General features: G+C 41.1%; 1 protein-coding gene across 4 annotated transcripts in view; it reads left to right on the plus strand.

Moving 5' to 3' along the window:
• HIPK3 (homeodomain interacting protein kinase 3) overlaps positions 1-16,857 on the plus strand; it is a 69,192-nt gene that overhangs the window by 11,546 nt on the left and 40,789 nt on the right. For all 4 annotated transcript variants that reach the window (XM_063160569.1, XM_063160568.1, XM_063160567.1 and 1 more), the window contains exon 2: positions 3,775-4,867. In XM_063160569.1, coding sequence (XP_063016639.1) covers positions 3,777-4,867 — 1,091 coding nt within the window. In that variant the 5' untranslated portion in view covers positions 3,775-3,776. The remainder of the gene's footprint in view (positions 1-3,774; positions 4,868-16,857) is intronic.

Below are 16,857 nucleotides of genomic sequence, written 5' to 3' on the forward strand. Positions count from 1 at the left end.
CATCCTGGGGGGGTCTTGCCGTGCACAATTCGGTTTTTATTTTAAATTAAATTTAACTGGGAGATGTGCACCAGCTCTTTATGTGTGTTCAGGCTCGAGTAACCTCCCTGAAATGAGCACAGATTATTTTTTTTCTTTCTTTCAGCACCGTTTGTTTGGCTCTACAGATCCCTCTCTTTTTCTGCAGCTGGGCTGTTTAATGTAGGTGCAGTCTGACCTGCTTCAGTTTGTATGAGGAAGCAGAAACAGTCTCATTAACAAGTATGCAGAAGGATGTATGAACTCAGTGAAATGTTTTGTGGCAGGGGAAAAGAAAGATCCACTCTCTGCTAGGTGAAAATGTGCTGTGTATTTTTTTTTTTTTTTTTTTGCTGGGAGTCCTGGTTTAAAAAAAAAAAGGCAACAAAAAACCTGCAACACAGTAAGTCTATTCTTTCAGGTGTAGCTGCTATCCATAGGATTGTATTGTAATCCAAATACCTCAAAATAGTTTAAAAAAAAGCTTCTGAACTCCACAAACAAATCAACCCAGTAAGAAAAACAGAACCAAAAAACCAAACCATCCTCAACCACAAAAAAATCCACAACCCCAAACCAACAAAAATCCCTTAAAACACAGCAGTGCTGTTACAGTAGAGGGTGTTGTGGTATTTTCCCTTTCTCTTCAAGGTCTTTTGTGCAGCTTTGCTGTCTGTGGGGGTTTGTTTTCATCTGTTTGGGGGGAAGTCAGTTCTGTTTATCAACTTAGCTTCTCAAAGGCCTCCAGCAGCTGCTTGTATTGGATAGCTCCATGCTGTTCTGATGGGTTTCATTGCATATAGGTTGGGTAGAGTGTGCTTCTGTCTGAAATGTCTTCTGAACACTATGAGTGTGTGGCGCAGGTCTTTAAGAAGTGTCAGGTGTAGGATGCTGCAGAGTTTAATGTGCCTGTTTCACAGGATTCACTGCTTATGTGAAGATACTGTAGCTTCTCCAAATGACATTGGCATCTAGAAGTGTGTGTTTAGAAAAAGACAAGCAAAATGATGGGAGTTGGGAAGAAGTGTTTAGGGGAAGGTAAAAAATATGATGATTGTACAAGTCTGTTTTTGTGTGGAGTAAAATTTTATTTTATTAGTGTAGTCTGTGCTGATTGTATCAAAGGCTGTTCCAGGGTATGTTATCTGTTCCATTTAATGGTCAATTTTCTTTTTTTTTTCTTTTTTTTTTTTTTTTTGAGTTGGTAAAAATGTTCTTGTAATAACTCAGTAAACACTTCTTATCTGTGAACAGAGCTGTTAGTGTGGTTGGAGTTCAGGGTCGTGGAGTTAGTCCTGTAAGGAACACACTAACCCCAAAAGATGATAGTCTAGTTTTTCTTATCCAGCTGAAATTAGTATTGAAGAAAAAGCTGGGGTTGTGTTCCTCCAGACCTTCTGGACTGGTTTGAGCAGCAAGAGCTCTAGAAAATTTACACATTTTTACATGCCAGTGGTCCTCACAGGCTCAGGTGAGGATTTGAGTGAACCTCTGGTCCCTCTGGTTCTCCTCGTGCTGGACTGTCCTGTCTTCCAAAACCATCCTTAATTTCAGTGTAGCTTTTTCAAAGTACTTATCATCATCATTAGGTGCCCTCAGCTTTGGTGACCTGCTTCCACAGGAAAATGTCTTCTCCAGAAGTTCAGTGGAGCGGGATTTTTGCTGTTAGGTAGATCCAGGGCAGACTGACCTGCTGGGGCTGCTGCAGCTTGGCCAGGTTGTCACCTGTGGGCCAGGTGTCCTCAGTCCCTCCTGCCTGGAGGTGCATGGGACCTGTTCCTGCCCAGCATTTGGGTTTGTCTGTCAGGAAAGTGATTCTGGTCATCTGAACCCCCCTGTCAGCAAACTGGGATAACACACTAGTGTGTCCTTGAGAAGTTTCTTTGCTTTGAAGTGTAAATGGTTTTTGAGTTTGAATATCTTGTTTCAAGCACACATGTGTCAAAAAGTAAGGGGATTGCGATGAACAAGCAGGCAGAGTATTTTGTAGTGGGAACCTCTGAAAGGTTTTAAGAAGAAAACCCCCAAGGGTTATTTTGATATTTTAGTGTCTTTGGCAGGTCTGATATTTGAGTCCTGTCAGAACTGGAGGAATAGTAAGGTGCTGATAGAAGGTTGGGCTTGGCCTGAGCTGTGCAGGTGCCGCTGGAAGCTCCAGAGGGGCTTGCATGTATGTGTTTTCTGGGGCAGTCAGTGAGGTCTGAATTTTGGATATCTAAATAATATGATCAGGATAAGTGATTTATTTAAATATAATTATGATAGATCTCCTAGTCAACAGTAATGTTTATGCACCTTGTAATGGGGCACATTATTTAAGTGAAAAGTCAAGAGCTTGAGGAATTTTTTCCTGTGTTTTGAGGTTAATAGTTAGTGTTAAATCCTTGGTGGGGAACAGGAGGCCAGTGGCAGTCCCATCATGTTTGGTGGCAGAAGAGCCCAGCTGTTTCCTGGCTGTCTCCAGCTTTCTACATCGTCTGGCTCTGAGAAAACAGCTTTGGAAAGGAGAAGGCTTTGAAGTTTTCTTCTGCAGCTGGGACAAAATCCATTAGAGGATTCTAAACTGAGGTGTTTGTATGATTATTTTAATTGCTCTTAAGATATCTAAATGTTCATTTGCATAAATCAAATCACAGCTTCAGAATAATTATGCTGTGCTTTTGGTTAGTTTTCATTTGATCAGAGTCACTGCAATGTCTAGCTCAAGTTTTATGTGACTCATCTGCAATTTAAATACCTATTACCAGAATTTTCATGTACTTGGTACGATTAAGTGATCTAATTAAGGTATTATTGTATTGAATTTGTCTCTGGGAGCTGATCAGACTGATATAAACCATAACTTGCCTGACACCTTGTAGTCCCTCTGGGGTCCATCCAGAGCCTTTTCCTTAGTATTTAGCTTAACTACAAGACAGTTTAAGGCTGGTGTTTGACGGGTCTGGAAGGGGACACTGGGTCAGTGCATAGAGGACACCTGGAAGGTAAATTCAGTGCCTCTAGCCCCATGACTCTGTCACTGATACAGGAATTTCTGCAGCGGGTTGGAGCAGAGCTCAAGGAAAGCACCTGCCTTTGGTGAATGGATTAGGTTACTGTACATGTAAGTTACTGGAACCTTGTCGTTGTTTATGTGTACATACCCATGCCCCCTGAGCTATTTTGGGCCCCATCACATGGCTTGATCACTTTCATTTTCATCCCAGTGAAATTCTTTGGTCTGTGGCCGTTGTGACAGTTGTCTGTTCTCGGAAGGTTGCTGGTGTTTACAGTGAATAGGTTAGATTCCTTGTGGAACAGGTAGCATTGACTCACAATTATCAACTCCTGAATTATTTTTTGCTGTCGTCATTGGACATCTGAATTGGTTTTCCAGTTGTGTTACTGAGCACTGTGCTACTTTTGTGTGTAGAAGTGGTGGGAGGTTTTAAATGAAAGTTGAATTTAACAGCACAAAGGTAGGACCCCTGTTTGAAAAATGCCATGCAGCGCTGTGCTGCAGCCTGTCTCAGTCCTGTGCAACCAGCTCAAGCACTTAACTGCAGGAACCTGCTGCTGCTAAAGTCCTCCTGTGGGCACTGGCAAAGTGTGAGGGCCTTGTTCTGCCAGAAGAGACTAAATATAAAACAACTTTAGACCAGCTCATTTGGAGAACATAATTGTGTCCTGATTTTTCTTTTAGAAGTAGCAGCTGCTGGAAAGCTTGGGAATGCGCACAATTTTCACTTGTTTTTTTCTTTTCCTCTCCCCCTGTAGGTATGGCCTCACAAGTCTTGGTCTATCCACCATATGTTTATCAAACCCAGTCAAGTGCCTTTTGTAGTGTGAAGAAACTCAAACTAGAACCAAGCAGTTGCGTGTACCACGAAAGAACCTACCCGCAAATCTATGTGAATGGTAAAAACTTTGGAATTTCTCCCCACAGGGTTAGTACTTTCTTTCAGACTAAAAACCCATTTGATAGACCTCGAGGACAGAGCTTTTGGTTGCAGTCAAATGCCGTTGCTTTAAAAAATACTGCAGGTGCTACAAAAGCCGCGTTGGCAGCGTGGGCGCAGCAACCGCAGCCGGAGGCGGCCGGGACGCAGGGAAGCCGCGGGGATCTCCTGGAGGGAGCCCAGCGATGCGGGCTGAAGCGTAAGAGCGAGGAGCTGGAGAACCAGAGCAGCGCGATGCAGATCGTTGACGAGCTGTCCATCCTGCCTGCCATGCTGCAGAGCGGCGTGGCCAACCCCGTGACGGTGGTGGCCACGGCCGCCGCCTCCAAGCAGGGCGGCACCGGCGGCGACGGGGATTACCAGCTGGTGCAGCACGAGGTGCTGTGCTCCGTGAAAAACACCTACGAGGTTCTCGACTTCCTGGGACGAGGGACCTTTGGGCAAGTGGTCAAGTGCTGGAAAAGGGGGACGAACGAGATCGTGGCAATCAAAATCTTGAAGAATCACCCTTCGTACGTGCGCCAAGGGCAGATAGAAGTGAGCATCTTAGCGAGGCTGAGCACTGAGAATGCTGATGAGTTTAACTTTGTGAGAGCCTACGAATGCTTTCAGCATCGTAACCACACCTGCCTGGTTTTTGAGATGTTGGAACAGAACTTGTACGACTTCCTGAAACAAAACAAATTCAGCCCTCTGCAACTGAAAGTAATAAGGCCTATTCTGCAACAGGTGGCCACTGCACTGAAAAAACTCAAAAGTCTGGGTTTAATCCATGCTGACCTCAAACCAGAGAACATTATGTTGGTGGATCCTGTTCGGCAGCCTTACCGGGTCAAAGTCATAGACTTTGGGTCTGCCAGCCATGTATCAAAGACTATTTGTTCAACTTATTTACAATCTCGGTATTACAGGTAGGTGTCTAATACTTTGATTTTTTTACCTGTTATGGAACAAGGTTTTAGCATTTCTTAAAGTCAGTGGCTTAAATAATTGCTCCTCCAGGTAACTAGTAATGGTTTGGAAAAGATAAAACCATCTAGGAATGTGAGAGTTCTGTAGTTGGTTGCCATTTTGAATGTGAATACTTGCTTTGAATATTTTTATAGTCTTGTCTTTTTCCTGGAAGTATGTTTTGTGTTGTTCTCTGAAGCCATCACTTACTGCTATTTTGAGACCTCTGAGACTGTTGAAAAGGAAAAGAAAAAAAATTATCTTTCGCTTGCTTGTTTGGGATGTCTTTCCAGCCTTCCCAACATGATGGATTTTTTTTCCTGTAAGCAGCTGGACAGTGTCCTAGAAGTGCCATGTTTCTGTATCCTGTTGCCAAAGATTATGTAAATGCCTCTGTTTTTCTCCAGCACTTGTAAATATTTTCCCTAGTTCTTAGAAACTCCATTCTGTCTGAGTGCCTTCAGCAGCTGTGGAGTTCAGTAAACTTCTGGAGTTAGGGAGTGATACAATGCTTAAATGTTTAGGGTGATACCAGAAGGGTGTTCAAAGTGATTTTGGTGTGTGGTTGCATTTAACTTTTGCCTGAAAATGGGTGTATGTTTTCAATACTTTGTTTGGTTATTTTTTTAAAGCTTTCTTTGAATAGTTACCCAATCTGCCTGGCATTTAAAAATTACCAATATTTAGTCCTTTTGTTTTCCTTATGAGCTAAACTTGTCTTGATTGAAGATCTTTCAGTTCTGCTTTGCATCACTGGCAGTAGTATGTGCTGTGTATTGCCCATCTGCTGATTGAGTAAGAAGCTAGTAAACTAGGACAATGAGTACTTGGAAGAAAATTTTAAATATTTTACAGCTATTCATGCTGGAAAGGAAAACTTGTGCACTGCAATTCTAGGCTTGATGAAATTAGTGATTGGAGTTCATGCCAGAGGAATCTATTTTTTGACTGTAGCTTGTAAACAAGAACACTTCATGTACAGTGCTCAGATAAAATATTCTAATTCATCACCTGCACTCTCTATTACTTAATTGCAAACTGCAGCAGAGGATTAAAAAACTTCATGAAGTTCATCAGCAGAAAACTAAATTGGGAAATGTTATGGATTGATGCATGTTTACATTATACAAAAATATATGTGAGAGGGAATGAAAAGTTAAGTAAGTTGGGAGTTCATTTTGGTGTAAAAGCTGTGATAAATTTTTGTGTAAAATCAAAAGATACTCTGGTTTTGGGCCTCTCAGGACAAATCAGGCCAGGTTTGCAAGGATGGCAGAAGTTCTGAGAGGCTCTGGACAAGTGCAAAGATCTTCTCACCTTGAGCTGGTCTGTGCAGAATCAGCATCCAGCAGATACCCAAGGTCTGAGAATGTTTCCCTACCTATTTTGGCTTTTTTATTTATTGAAGCAATTACAGATTATTGTGAGCTATTGCCATTTTTCACTCCTTTCTCCCCAAGAGCAGAGGGGAGACTGTGGACAGCCAGGCTGGGTGGTCCTATTGCAGTACTTCAGCCTCAACTAACTCCTTTCAGCATTTTTTTTTTTCTGGTTCAGATGCCTCAATAGGCAAGATATTGTTGTTTTTTTAGTTCCCTACATAAAAATGCAGTAGCTGTAGTTGTGTTTTACTTGGCTTGATGTTGCTTTGCAGCTCTCAGTAGAATTCTGGCACACTTAAGGGTTTGGGCAGGTCCATTGCTGGCAGGATCAACGTGCAACTCCTTGGCATTTTGGATGCTTGCATTACACTCAAATGTGACTTAGTGGAGTTCCCTGTGGGTATTTATTCAAATATATCATCCCCCAAGAATAAGATAAGGTTTGTGTGTGCATATACTTGTATTGCCTCAATGCTATTGAATGATATGGGCTCATATGTGTGTGCACCTAAAATTTCCTAATTATTAAGTTATGCTTAATTCTTTTGTAAATATTCAGGTTTCAGTAGATCATATTCTTTGTTTTGTATAGTTTTGTAATTCTTCTATAAAGTAGGATATAAGTCAGAAATGTTTGAAAATAAAAAGAAGAAAAATGGTTAGGGTCCATTTACTTGAATTTTTTTTTAATATCTAAATATTGGTTGAGATAATTTTGAAAAAACAAACCACCAAACAACTATACTTCAAAATTACTTTCAACAGAAGTTTTTACTTCTGAACAGGTTTTCAACATGCTGGATTTCATCATGGATGTGTAGTTCTCTACCAGTTGTGTGATTCAAACTAGCTTTGTGTTAACTGGAAGTTCCTCAGAATTTCTTTTTGCTCCATGGGAAGCACCAGACTAGTGCAAATAATAGCAGAAAATAGGGATTTGATTAAAAAATCTTTTAAAAGCTTTTAAAATAGATGAAACTGGGGAAATTTGAATTGAAAAGTCTTACAGAAGAATTTGAAGGGCCTTGAGAGAATATCTTGTTTTGAGATGTCATTTGTTTTAAGAGAGGTTGTGCTTTTGGCCAATCAAATAAGGAGCAGTTATACATAAAATATAACTGTACTTAAATGCTTTTTGTATTAGAAGAGCCTGGGAGTGATAGTGCAGGTTTGACCTGTTTGACTGTGACATGTCAAAACAAGTTTTACAAAACTGAGTAAAGCGAAAAGGTTGTTTGTTGGTGGTGCTTTTTGGTTTTATTTTGTTTTTTTTTTCTCCCCTGGTCTGATCATTACTTGTGTTTTTTTGTTCCTGGGATCAGAGTGAACTAATGATCATGAGAATGGAGAATGCCCCAATGTCCAGGATTAAATAAATAATCCTATTTTGTTTATATGCAGCCTATATAAATAAAATAGCTGTTTATTTTGAATTCTAGTGTCACTATTTTGCATCTGTAAGAGGAAGTGAGTAATGAGTTGGAAAAATGAGTAATAAGAGGATTAGGACTTAAAGAGGGGAACATTATGTAGCCAGGTGAATGGATAATGGGCTGGCTTACCTTGCCTATAGCAGCAGGAGAGGTGACCTAATGATAATTGGAAATATTAGGGTACTTTTGTATGAGGAGAGCTCCTAAACACGTGAGACTAACTGGATTTTAAAAGGGTATAAGCAAGCAGAAAAATGGACACAGACTGTATGGAGTGATAATGACTTGATGTTTTCCTGTTTCTGTTTCAGCTTTGACAAGCAAAGAGAAAATAAGAAAATGGTTAAAAGAATTATGAAAAATAGATTTGACATTTTGTTACCTTTTGGGAAGCTCCTCTTTGTTGTATTGCTAGAAATTGTTGAGTATGGATATGAATAAATGCTAGCTACAATTCGCTGTCTGAAGTCAGAGATTATTTTTTTTATTTGTTTTAAAGATCAGATGTTATTCTCAATGCTCTTTCCCTGAAAGGCAGTGTCTGTGCTTACATGCTCTTTTTATGCTGGTCTGGATTTTAATAGCTGTGGACTAGAGAGATCTGGTATTTGAAGCCCTTTTCTGCTTCTGGCCTCACACATTAAGACTGCTGACCTTTTATGAGTGATCTAAGGAAGTAAATAACTAAGCAGTGTGTACTTTTTCAAAAGAAAATACCCTTACATGCAGCGTAGGTGATGAAGCTTTTGTCATTTATGGAAATGGTATGAGCAGTGTGTTGCTCTCCTTTTGGTCAACTGTGCCCCAAATCATGAGAAGGGGAGTGTTGCATCCCAAATGGAAAGCAGTGCAGGCTGTGGAGGAGGAGAATCAAAGCATCTGTTTCTAAGTCTGGTCTCTTGTGCTCATCTGGCAAGGCAGAAAGTTCTCCCAGGGCATGGTGTTTCTCTCTGGAAGTCATTTTTCCTTGTTTTGGCTCTTTCTTGAGGTGAGATGCATTTGGGAAAGCTGGTATGAGAAGAGAGGCTTCAGAATGCCTGTCTGCAATTAGCAGTAGCGTCCAAGAGGAGTGGAGTGAAATGGTCAAGGTGCTGCTGTCCATCTGCGTCAGGGAGCCAGGTTACTTTCCTTCTTTCCTTTCTGTTGCCATGGGAAGCAGTGGCCCTCTCAGTGTATGGCACTCAGGGGGAACTCTTCAGGGAATTACTGCTCAGTTTTTTTTTCTAAGGGGAATCACCTTTGTATTGATTTAATTTGGGTTCCCTTCCTGAGGGGATTTGAAAATTGAGTCTTCAGTAATCCTTACCAAACTCATCATTCATCAAATCCCTGTAGCACTGTGGATCTGACAGTAGCCATTGAGTGTGCTACTTCATTGCAGGATCCTGCAGCACAGCCCCCAAAAGGAGTTCAACAGTGGCTCAGCACCAGCCCCTGTGGCTGCCTCCATGGTTATTTCACCTCCTGTCTCCAAGGAAAACATCATCACCTTTGTGCTGTGTCAGATTATATTGCTGGTAGAGTGCAGCTGGAAGCTTGACTGAAAATGTGTTTTGAGGATAAATGATGCCTTGTGCAGGCTGCCCTAGAGCAGGGGCTGGACAGAGCTGAAGAATAAAGCAGGGATTGATTCAAAGCATCTCCTCCATGGATCCACCTTGGGCAGCACCAGAGCCCAGCCAGGGCTGCACCCAAGATGACCCAAAATGGCCCCAAAATGCACGAGCGCTCCCGGGCTCTCTCCCTGGGATCAGTTCTGCTCCATTTGCACCTTGCAGTTCACTGTCCCATTCCAGCTTTAGCCCAGGCACTCCCACCCTGCTTGTTTTTCTCTCTGCAGCCCACGGGGTTTGTGCTCTGGGGCTGAGATTGGGATCATTTGTCCTTGGTGCCCAGCTGGAGCAGGAATTGTTTTGTCTCCCTGCTCTGTGCACAGAGCTCACCATCCCTGAATGTGAAGCCCAGACCCGCACACTAAAGCAGCACAGAATGGGAAAATAGAAAAGCTGAAACCTGAGGCATCATAATCCCTTGGTTTCCCATCCAAAGGGTGTTCCTTTAGGCATCCAGGGATCTGCAGGCAAACTGTTGTTTAGCATAGCCAGATTCATTGGGAAAACAAAGCGAGTGGGAAGCAATATAAATGATGTCCAGATTAAACTGGGCACCAGCTGGACCCCACAGGCTGCTGGGCAGCTGCAGTGGTGTGGCAGAATGGAAGGTGTCTGGTTAGTAAGAGATGCTCGTAGCTCAGAAATGTTTTTCTGTTCCACTGGTGACAGCAGTAAAATACGATCCTGGGTATTCAGCAGTGCACTCATAAGGAAAAGCAAGTGATGTGAGTAGGTGCACTCAGTGCAGTCACCCCATTCCAGAGCTGGACAGTGATATTCTCCCTCCAGCCTTCCAACTAAGGGTAGTGCCTAATCAACAGACTCGTTCCAGACAAAATGCCAAATGTCAATAGTGTTGCAATGGAGCTCAGAGAGATGGAAAAATCGCTGTTGGATGTATTCCTGGTGGCTGACAGCAGGCTTTTCCCCTCTCCTTCTCTTACTCTCCTCTCCCATGAAGATCAGAGAGGACAGAGGAAAAGTGATAATATTTGTGTTCTGTGGTCATGACGCTGTTTTCACTTGCCCAGTCAGTTCTGCTGCAGCTCAAAGAGCGATTTGGTCTGATATGGGCCCTTCTGTATTAAAGGGTTTTGGAAGGAGAATAAAGTAGTTGAGCTGTGTGGTTTAATTACTACCCCTGAGCTGGGCTCAGCAAGGGCTCTGTGCGTGCTCTGAGGCCGTTGCAACAGGACAGCTTTTTATTTATGACTTTTGCAGCTTCATGCTAAGTTTCAGAATAAATCACCCTCAGCTTATGCTGGTTTTTTCTCCCCTCAACTTTATGCAATATACTTGACTTCTTGTTCTCCTTTCTTACATGCATTCCTTCAAAATTAGAAAAAAATATTCTCATGGCCATGAATTCCCAGAGAGGCTTGTTTTCTTCCTGGCCTTTGTAACTTGGTCCTTGTCACTCCAGGGACTCCTGGGAACACAGAGTGACAGTGCCCCTCCCTGGAGTGGGATTTGGAAATTGAATGTTTTCTCTCTGTAGGTTGGGCTTGTCAGCAGGATGGGTTGTTACGGCTCAGTGACACAACCGTCGCATCCCAGCAGACTATTGTCTTCCCCTAAGGTTGGATCAGCATACAACTTCTGTATGTTTCAAATAGCAGTTAAAAACCTACATACAAATAAACATATCTCTTCATACAGCTTTTCTTTAAAGCCGTGAGCAAGGGGAGAAGCTGTGAAAACTGACATCTCGGGAAGCAACTGCCTTTTCAAGTTCACCCATTGCTGTTGCATACTTGAAGCTTCTAAATGGGCTTTATCTAGAGTGGGGTGTCTCGGTGTTTTTTCTCCTTTCGCAATGGCTAGAATTCTTGCTCAGTGTTTATTAAATTTTGGGGTTGATAAGTTTAAATGAGAAGCAAAGCCCTGTTAAACAATTGATTTTTCTGTCAGTTTGGGAAGCGTGGTGCGAGAACAAGCTAAAAATGCCTCTGTAAACAACTTCCACTTCAACATACTAGCAGATGTTATTCTATCACTTTGAACTGTGCATCACTGAAGTGTATTGGGATAGCTTAAAATAGTCAGGGGTGCTGGCCAGGAACGGTAGACTTCTATAGATGGTGAGGCTGTTTCGCTGCTGCAGTGAAATAAGCCAGAAGTACATGCTGCTGAGGTCGTTGGCTTGCTCAAGGTCAGCCTGTTCAAAGTCAGCTGCTCTGCTGTGAGCATGCTTGCAGTCAGGGGTATATATAAGAGAGTCCTGATAATGTAAGGAATTGCTGTTACAAGTGAATTGGGACACTTCACAATTTTTTTCCCCCCCTCTTTAAAGTCGCAGAGCTGCGGCTGCTGGTTGATTTCCTTATCGGCGCAAACGGAACTTAATGTCAAGATAAGCCTTTGTGGCTTGTGTCTGTGAACAAATTGTTTTATTGATTTGGCAAGACTTTGTTTGTACTTTTTGCATACTGTTCATTAATTGTTTTATTGAATTCCTGTTTTAAACTTCATGATTAATAGGGCCAAACAAAAACCATTACGAGTATCATCCAGGAGTGGCAATCTTAACTCATCATAACTTCATTTTTATGTAGCTGTTTGATAACAAATGCGTTTTCAATTCTCTCATTTTCTAGTCAACATAACGTGGTCTCTAATACCTTATTATTCTCTGTTCATAGAAGCAGAAAACGAGAGTAGATTTTTTTTTTTGTAATGGTGTGGTTTTTTGGTTTCATGTTTGGGTTTTTTTTTTTTTTTTTTTGTAATTCTGTAGAAAAGAGTGTCAGGGTTGCTGTTATTTTGCAAGTGTTTTTTTTTTTTTAATCTTCTCTGAAGATCCATAGGAGAATCACGAGGATGGGAGTGGATTAAATGCCATCCAGCCTTCATGTTGGGTTTTTTCCTGAGCTAGAGATTTTCTGAGTAACATAACCTGGGATAACACATGGAGCATTTGAAGGTACCATATACCTGCTGGAAATTCTAGTAATGTCAGCCCAGATTTCAAGTTAATTATGATGGCTGGAGCAGCAATGTGAATCAGAGTTAAGATAAGGGTTCTCTTAGTCTTTAGGTTGCTTCAGTTTAACAGAAGGGAAATTCTTTCATGATTTTCAAGGCAAAAGAGCTCTTGGTTCTTGCTATATTTAATTTCTGCTGAGCTTGAATGATAGACCTGTTTGCCACGGCTAAAGTTTTGGGAAGCAGCTTTTATTTTTCACACATGAAAATAGATCTACTGAAATGTGATCCTTTTTTTTTTCACTGCACTGATATTTAAGTCCCAAAGATCTGTTCCTCGTACGTGAGTGTGGCTATATCAGATATCTCACTGGCAGAAAATATCAGTGGTAGCTGCAGTGCTACCATTTGTAAATGCTAATATTTGTAAATATTGTGACAAATGGCTCCCACTGTGGGGCTCCTGTGAGAATATGACTTTGCTGGTGTAGGAGCAGGTAGGACTAGATGTGAATCAAGGTGGTGGAAAGCCAAGCCTCTGCTCCTGCACCTGGCATCCTTGGCTATAGGGGAGAGGTGTTCTGTGGGTGGAGGCTCCTTCTGCATCCATGGCTTCCTCCAGGAATGAGGAGGATGGAGCAGATGTGTTGGAAGTCTGTTACCTGGAAAATCAAGCAGCTTGAGCGAGTGCAGATGGATGTGTGAGCATGTTTTACACTCACGTGGAGTCAGACCAAAACCAGGAATAAAAATACCAGGGGATTAAAAACCAAAACACTGACAATAGAAGAGACCTTTTTTGAATTCAGGCACTGATTGGAAAGTGGTATTGGTGTCTAGGATAGAAAGAACTGTTTGGGATGCAATTAAGTAGAATTCAAGTTTGTATGAATATAAATGGCCTGAAATGTCTGGACTGTTAAATTTTACACTGTATATTTGAATATTGGTCCTACAGTGCTAGCTAATGTTTTCAAGGTTTTTTTTTTCTTTTTATTTGGCTGTTAAAACAGCTTCTAAAAAGTGAAATGGGATTAGAGGGCTGGGAGAAACAAGTCAAAAGCATTTCACAGATAAGATGTTCAAGCAGTTGCATTTTGAGACTATGATGTTACCTTAAGAACATTTCCCCCCTTTTAAATACCAAGGTTGTTTCAGTTGTCCCAGGACAGCACAGCAGTCTCCCACAAAATATCATCTCTTTATGTGATTACCTTTTTTCAGAATTGCGCTGTTGAATTTTCATTAGTATTTTAATGCTTTCTTGGATGCTTTTGAGAATGATAGGGTCTTACCCTTGTAGTGAATCTTTAGGTATTCAAAATGTTAAAAGCACACAATGAAATCTTTCACAAGACTACAGTTTGTTTCAAGTGCAATGCACAAAACCTTTTTAAATGTTGAAGATTCAAAATTAGTGTGAATTTAAAATGTATTTTAATTGCCCCAAATTGATTCCAGGAATGGAAGTGAAACAGATTTTACCATTATTTTTGTTACTTTCTCTCAATAAAACTTAGTTCCCTGATAACTTTCAAACATGTTCAAGTCATGGCTTCTTTGAAAAACTGCAGGCACCACTTCACTTATGTACAAGGCTTTTGTATAAGTACAACACTATATGAAGCTTTTAAACTGCATATTACTGTTGTTTTATCAACTGAAAAACTGTTAGGGTGTGCTGTAGGTCATAGATCAGTACTGGCACTTGATACTTGCCAAAAAGATATGCTGCCAAAAGCCAGGATATTTACACTAATAGTATTTGGATGTTGTTCTTTGTGCCTTTTTTTTTGAACCCCAGTTAATGTTTAAATTTTTGAGCTCCTGATTTCCACACTCTTTCACTGCTTGCTATCCAACCAAGATCTAGTTGTGTTTTAAAATATGAATTATGCTTTATGTCTACACGTATTTTGTTGAAATACCTTGAAGTATTCTTCAAGAATACAATGTCTCTCCTGCACCTCTTCTCCAGGCTAAACCCTCCCAGCTCTCTCAGCTGCTCCTCATAGGATTTATGTTCCAGGTCCTTCACCAGCTTTGTTGCTTTTCTCTGGACCAGCATTGTGTGGACCAGCAGCTGATTTTGGACACTTCACCTCCCTGGAAAAGTAGCTAGGAGTAGAGCAAAGGGCCTCAGCATTTTTGGTAACAAGAGCTGGAAAGCAGACCAGGGGGATGTAATTTGTAAATTATATGGTATGGCTGCTGACTGCTTTGGTTTTCATATAGCCTTGAATTATTTCAACAATTTCCAGTAAGAAAGTATTGTTAAATGGAAAGCACACAGAGGAGCTGGGACAGCTCTGCAGTTGATGTCTGACTATGCTGAGAGACACTAAAAATGTGGAGTGCTTCACTGATTCTCAGCTTTATTTCTGCTGGTTTTTAACTGGTCTCTTGGCCCTGCCATGAACTGGGAATCTTCTCTCACTGAGTTGACAGTGACCTGTTTTTTTCTGACCAACACCATTCACATCCCTAGTGTTTTCTTGCTTTATGTAATTTTCCTATTTGATGTAGTGTTTAATATAGACAGCAGTTGTTAAGCTGCTAAAAGCCTACCAAAAAAAAAAAGCTTAGGAAACGAACTGATATTTAACAAGGGAAAAACCCTGCAACCCTGCAGGGTATTACATAGCAGGATAATTAGGAATTAGCTTGTGTCATTAGTGCCCCAGTACTCCACCCTGCCTGCAGAATGACTGTCCCACAGGGCTGGTTGCTGGTGGAATGGTGCCATGTGTCATTTGGGATATTCAATTTGTAGCCATGTAGTTGCCTTCCTGAAAGAGCAACTTCAGGATTGCCAAAGACAAATTAGCACTAATTTTGTTCCATTTAATCTCTCTACACACCACTTCTTCTGAGGTTATGGTTATTAAGTATCTACATATATAAAGCACCTTTTCTTCATGTGTCTGTCCCTAGAATCATTAGACTGTGTACAAATATCATCAAATGACTCCCCACTGACTCTGGTCTAACATAGAGCTAGAAATGTTGGAACTTGAAATGCAAGGAATTCTTAGAACTTTGGGCTTGTAAGCCAAAGCTTAGGATTAAACACAGGATTTGATCTGAGACCTTGGAAAAGGCTTCCAAACTTAGGTGTTAGAAGTGAGAATGTGAATTTATAGTTTGAAGTAGAGATACATTAAGTGGAGGAAAGTTTAGAGTTTTAGTTTAAAATAGGAGTGGTTACAGAGGTAAATAAGGCGTTTAGAATGCAGCACTGTAGGTTTGTGTGTCATAACATGATTGCTAAGAAAGCTTACACTGTAACATGGGTCCATAAGATGAAATATTTAAGGATTGGGTCTAAGCCATAAATATCCTTGTTGGCAGCGTTTTATTGGTCAATAACTCCTTAAAATGTCTTGTAACTGAGGGTCTTGTGGCCTTCTGAGCCATGCAGTGAAGATGTGAGCTGAACTCACCCTTCCTGCCTATGCAGAAGATAAGAAAATAAACTGCACCATCTAAAAACTCAGAAGTCCTGTTTCTACCTCACTCAAAACTCCTTCAAAAATCCTCATAGAGAAACCCCCAAACTTAGTGTAATATTGAATTTACTAAATTGGGTGGAGATCCTGCCCATACATGGTTTCCTGTTCTGCAGGTATTTTTTAACACTTCAGCATTTTCATTCTCTGTGTATCCAGAGGACTGAGCTTATGTGAGACCACTGACTCTCTCCTGCAGGCCTGTATGAAATACTGCCAGTGAAATACCCCTTCTATCAGGTTGTTAACCAATGTATAGAGGTCACATTCCCCCAAGATACAGAATCTGCATCAATGTCATCATTTCAAAGAAGGTGGTGTTACATGGATGTGGAATGCCAAATTCATAACAGCACCCTCAGCCCTTACCCCTCCTTTACTGACACAACAAAAAGTCTAATAGAAGTTAATCACTTTATAATTAGTGCTGTTCTCTCTCCAGACACAGGAGAGCTGCAATTTCCTAGTTTTGGCATGGCCTTTGTTTTGGGTTTCCATGTGTTTCTGATGGTGGGGGCCCGGCTGAGGGTGCTCAGGGGAGCCAGAGACTGTGTGACAAAATGTGCACCTCTTGGAAAGCTGCTGTGTTCATTTGTGGTTGCTGAAGTGTGGCAGAAAGCTGCTTTGCATGGTTTATTTGTACATCCCACCACTGAGTATTGCACCTATGCATGCTCTCAGTCCTTCTTGGTCATGACCTGCATTTTAAATATGTATGAAATTGGATGTAACAACTCATTTCTCTGTGCTGTTGTGCTTTGATTTTAGCTTTGCTTTCTGAGGTTAGAAAGATATTTTCAAATATTTTTCCTTTTTTTTTTTCTTGTGGCTGTCCTTTAAGACACAGCTCTTTCCTTTGTGAGACAAACTTAACATTTTGTCAGGCATGTGATTTACATGCTTTGAGGTGAAAGGCAGCACATAGGTCAGTGTGTTTTAGCAAATCAAAAAGTATGAGTGATTTAATGGCAGTCATTGGAGTGGATTAATTCTGCAGTTTTTAAGTTATAGTGATGTAGCTGAATTTTTCTTCTGCATGAGACAATGTCCATTTAGCTCCTCTTAAAGATTCTTCAAATGTTTTGAGT

The sequence above is a fragment of the Melospiza melodia genome, chromosome 6 (genome assembly GCF_035770615.1).
Source record: "Melospiza melodia melodia isolate bMelMel2 chromosome 6, bMelMel2.pri, whole genome shotgun sequence".
NCBI classification, from domain to species: Eukaryota; Metazoa; Chordata; class Aves; order Passeriformes; family Passerellidae; genus Melospiza; species Melospiza melodia.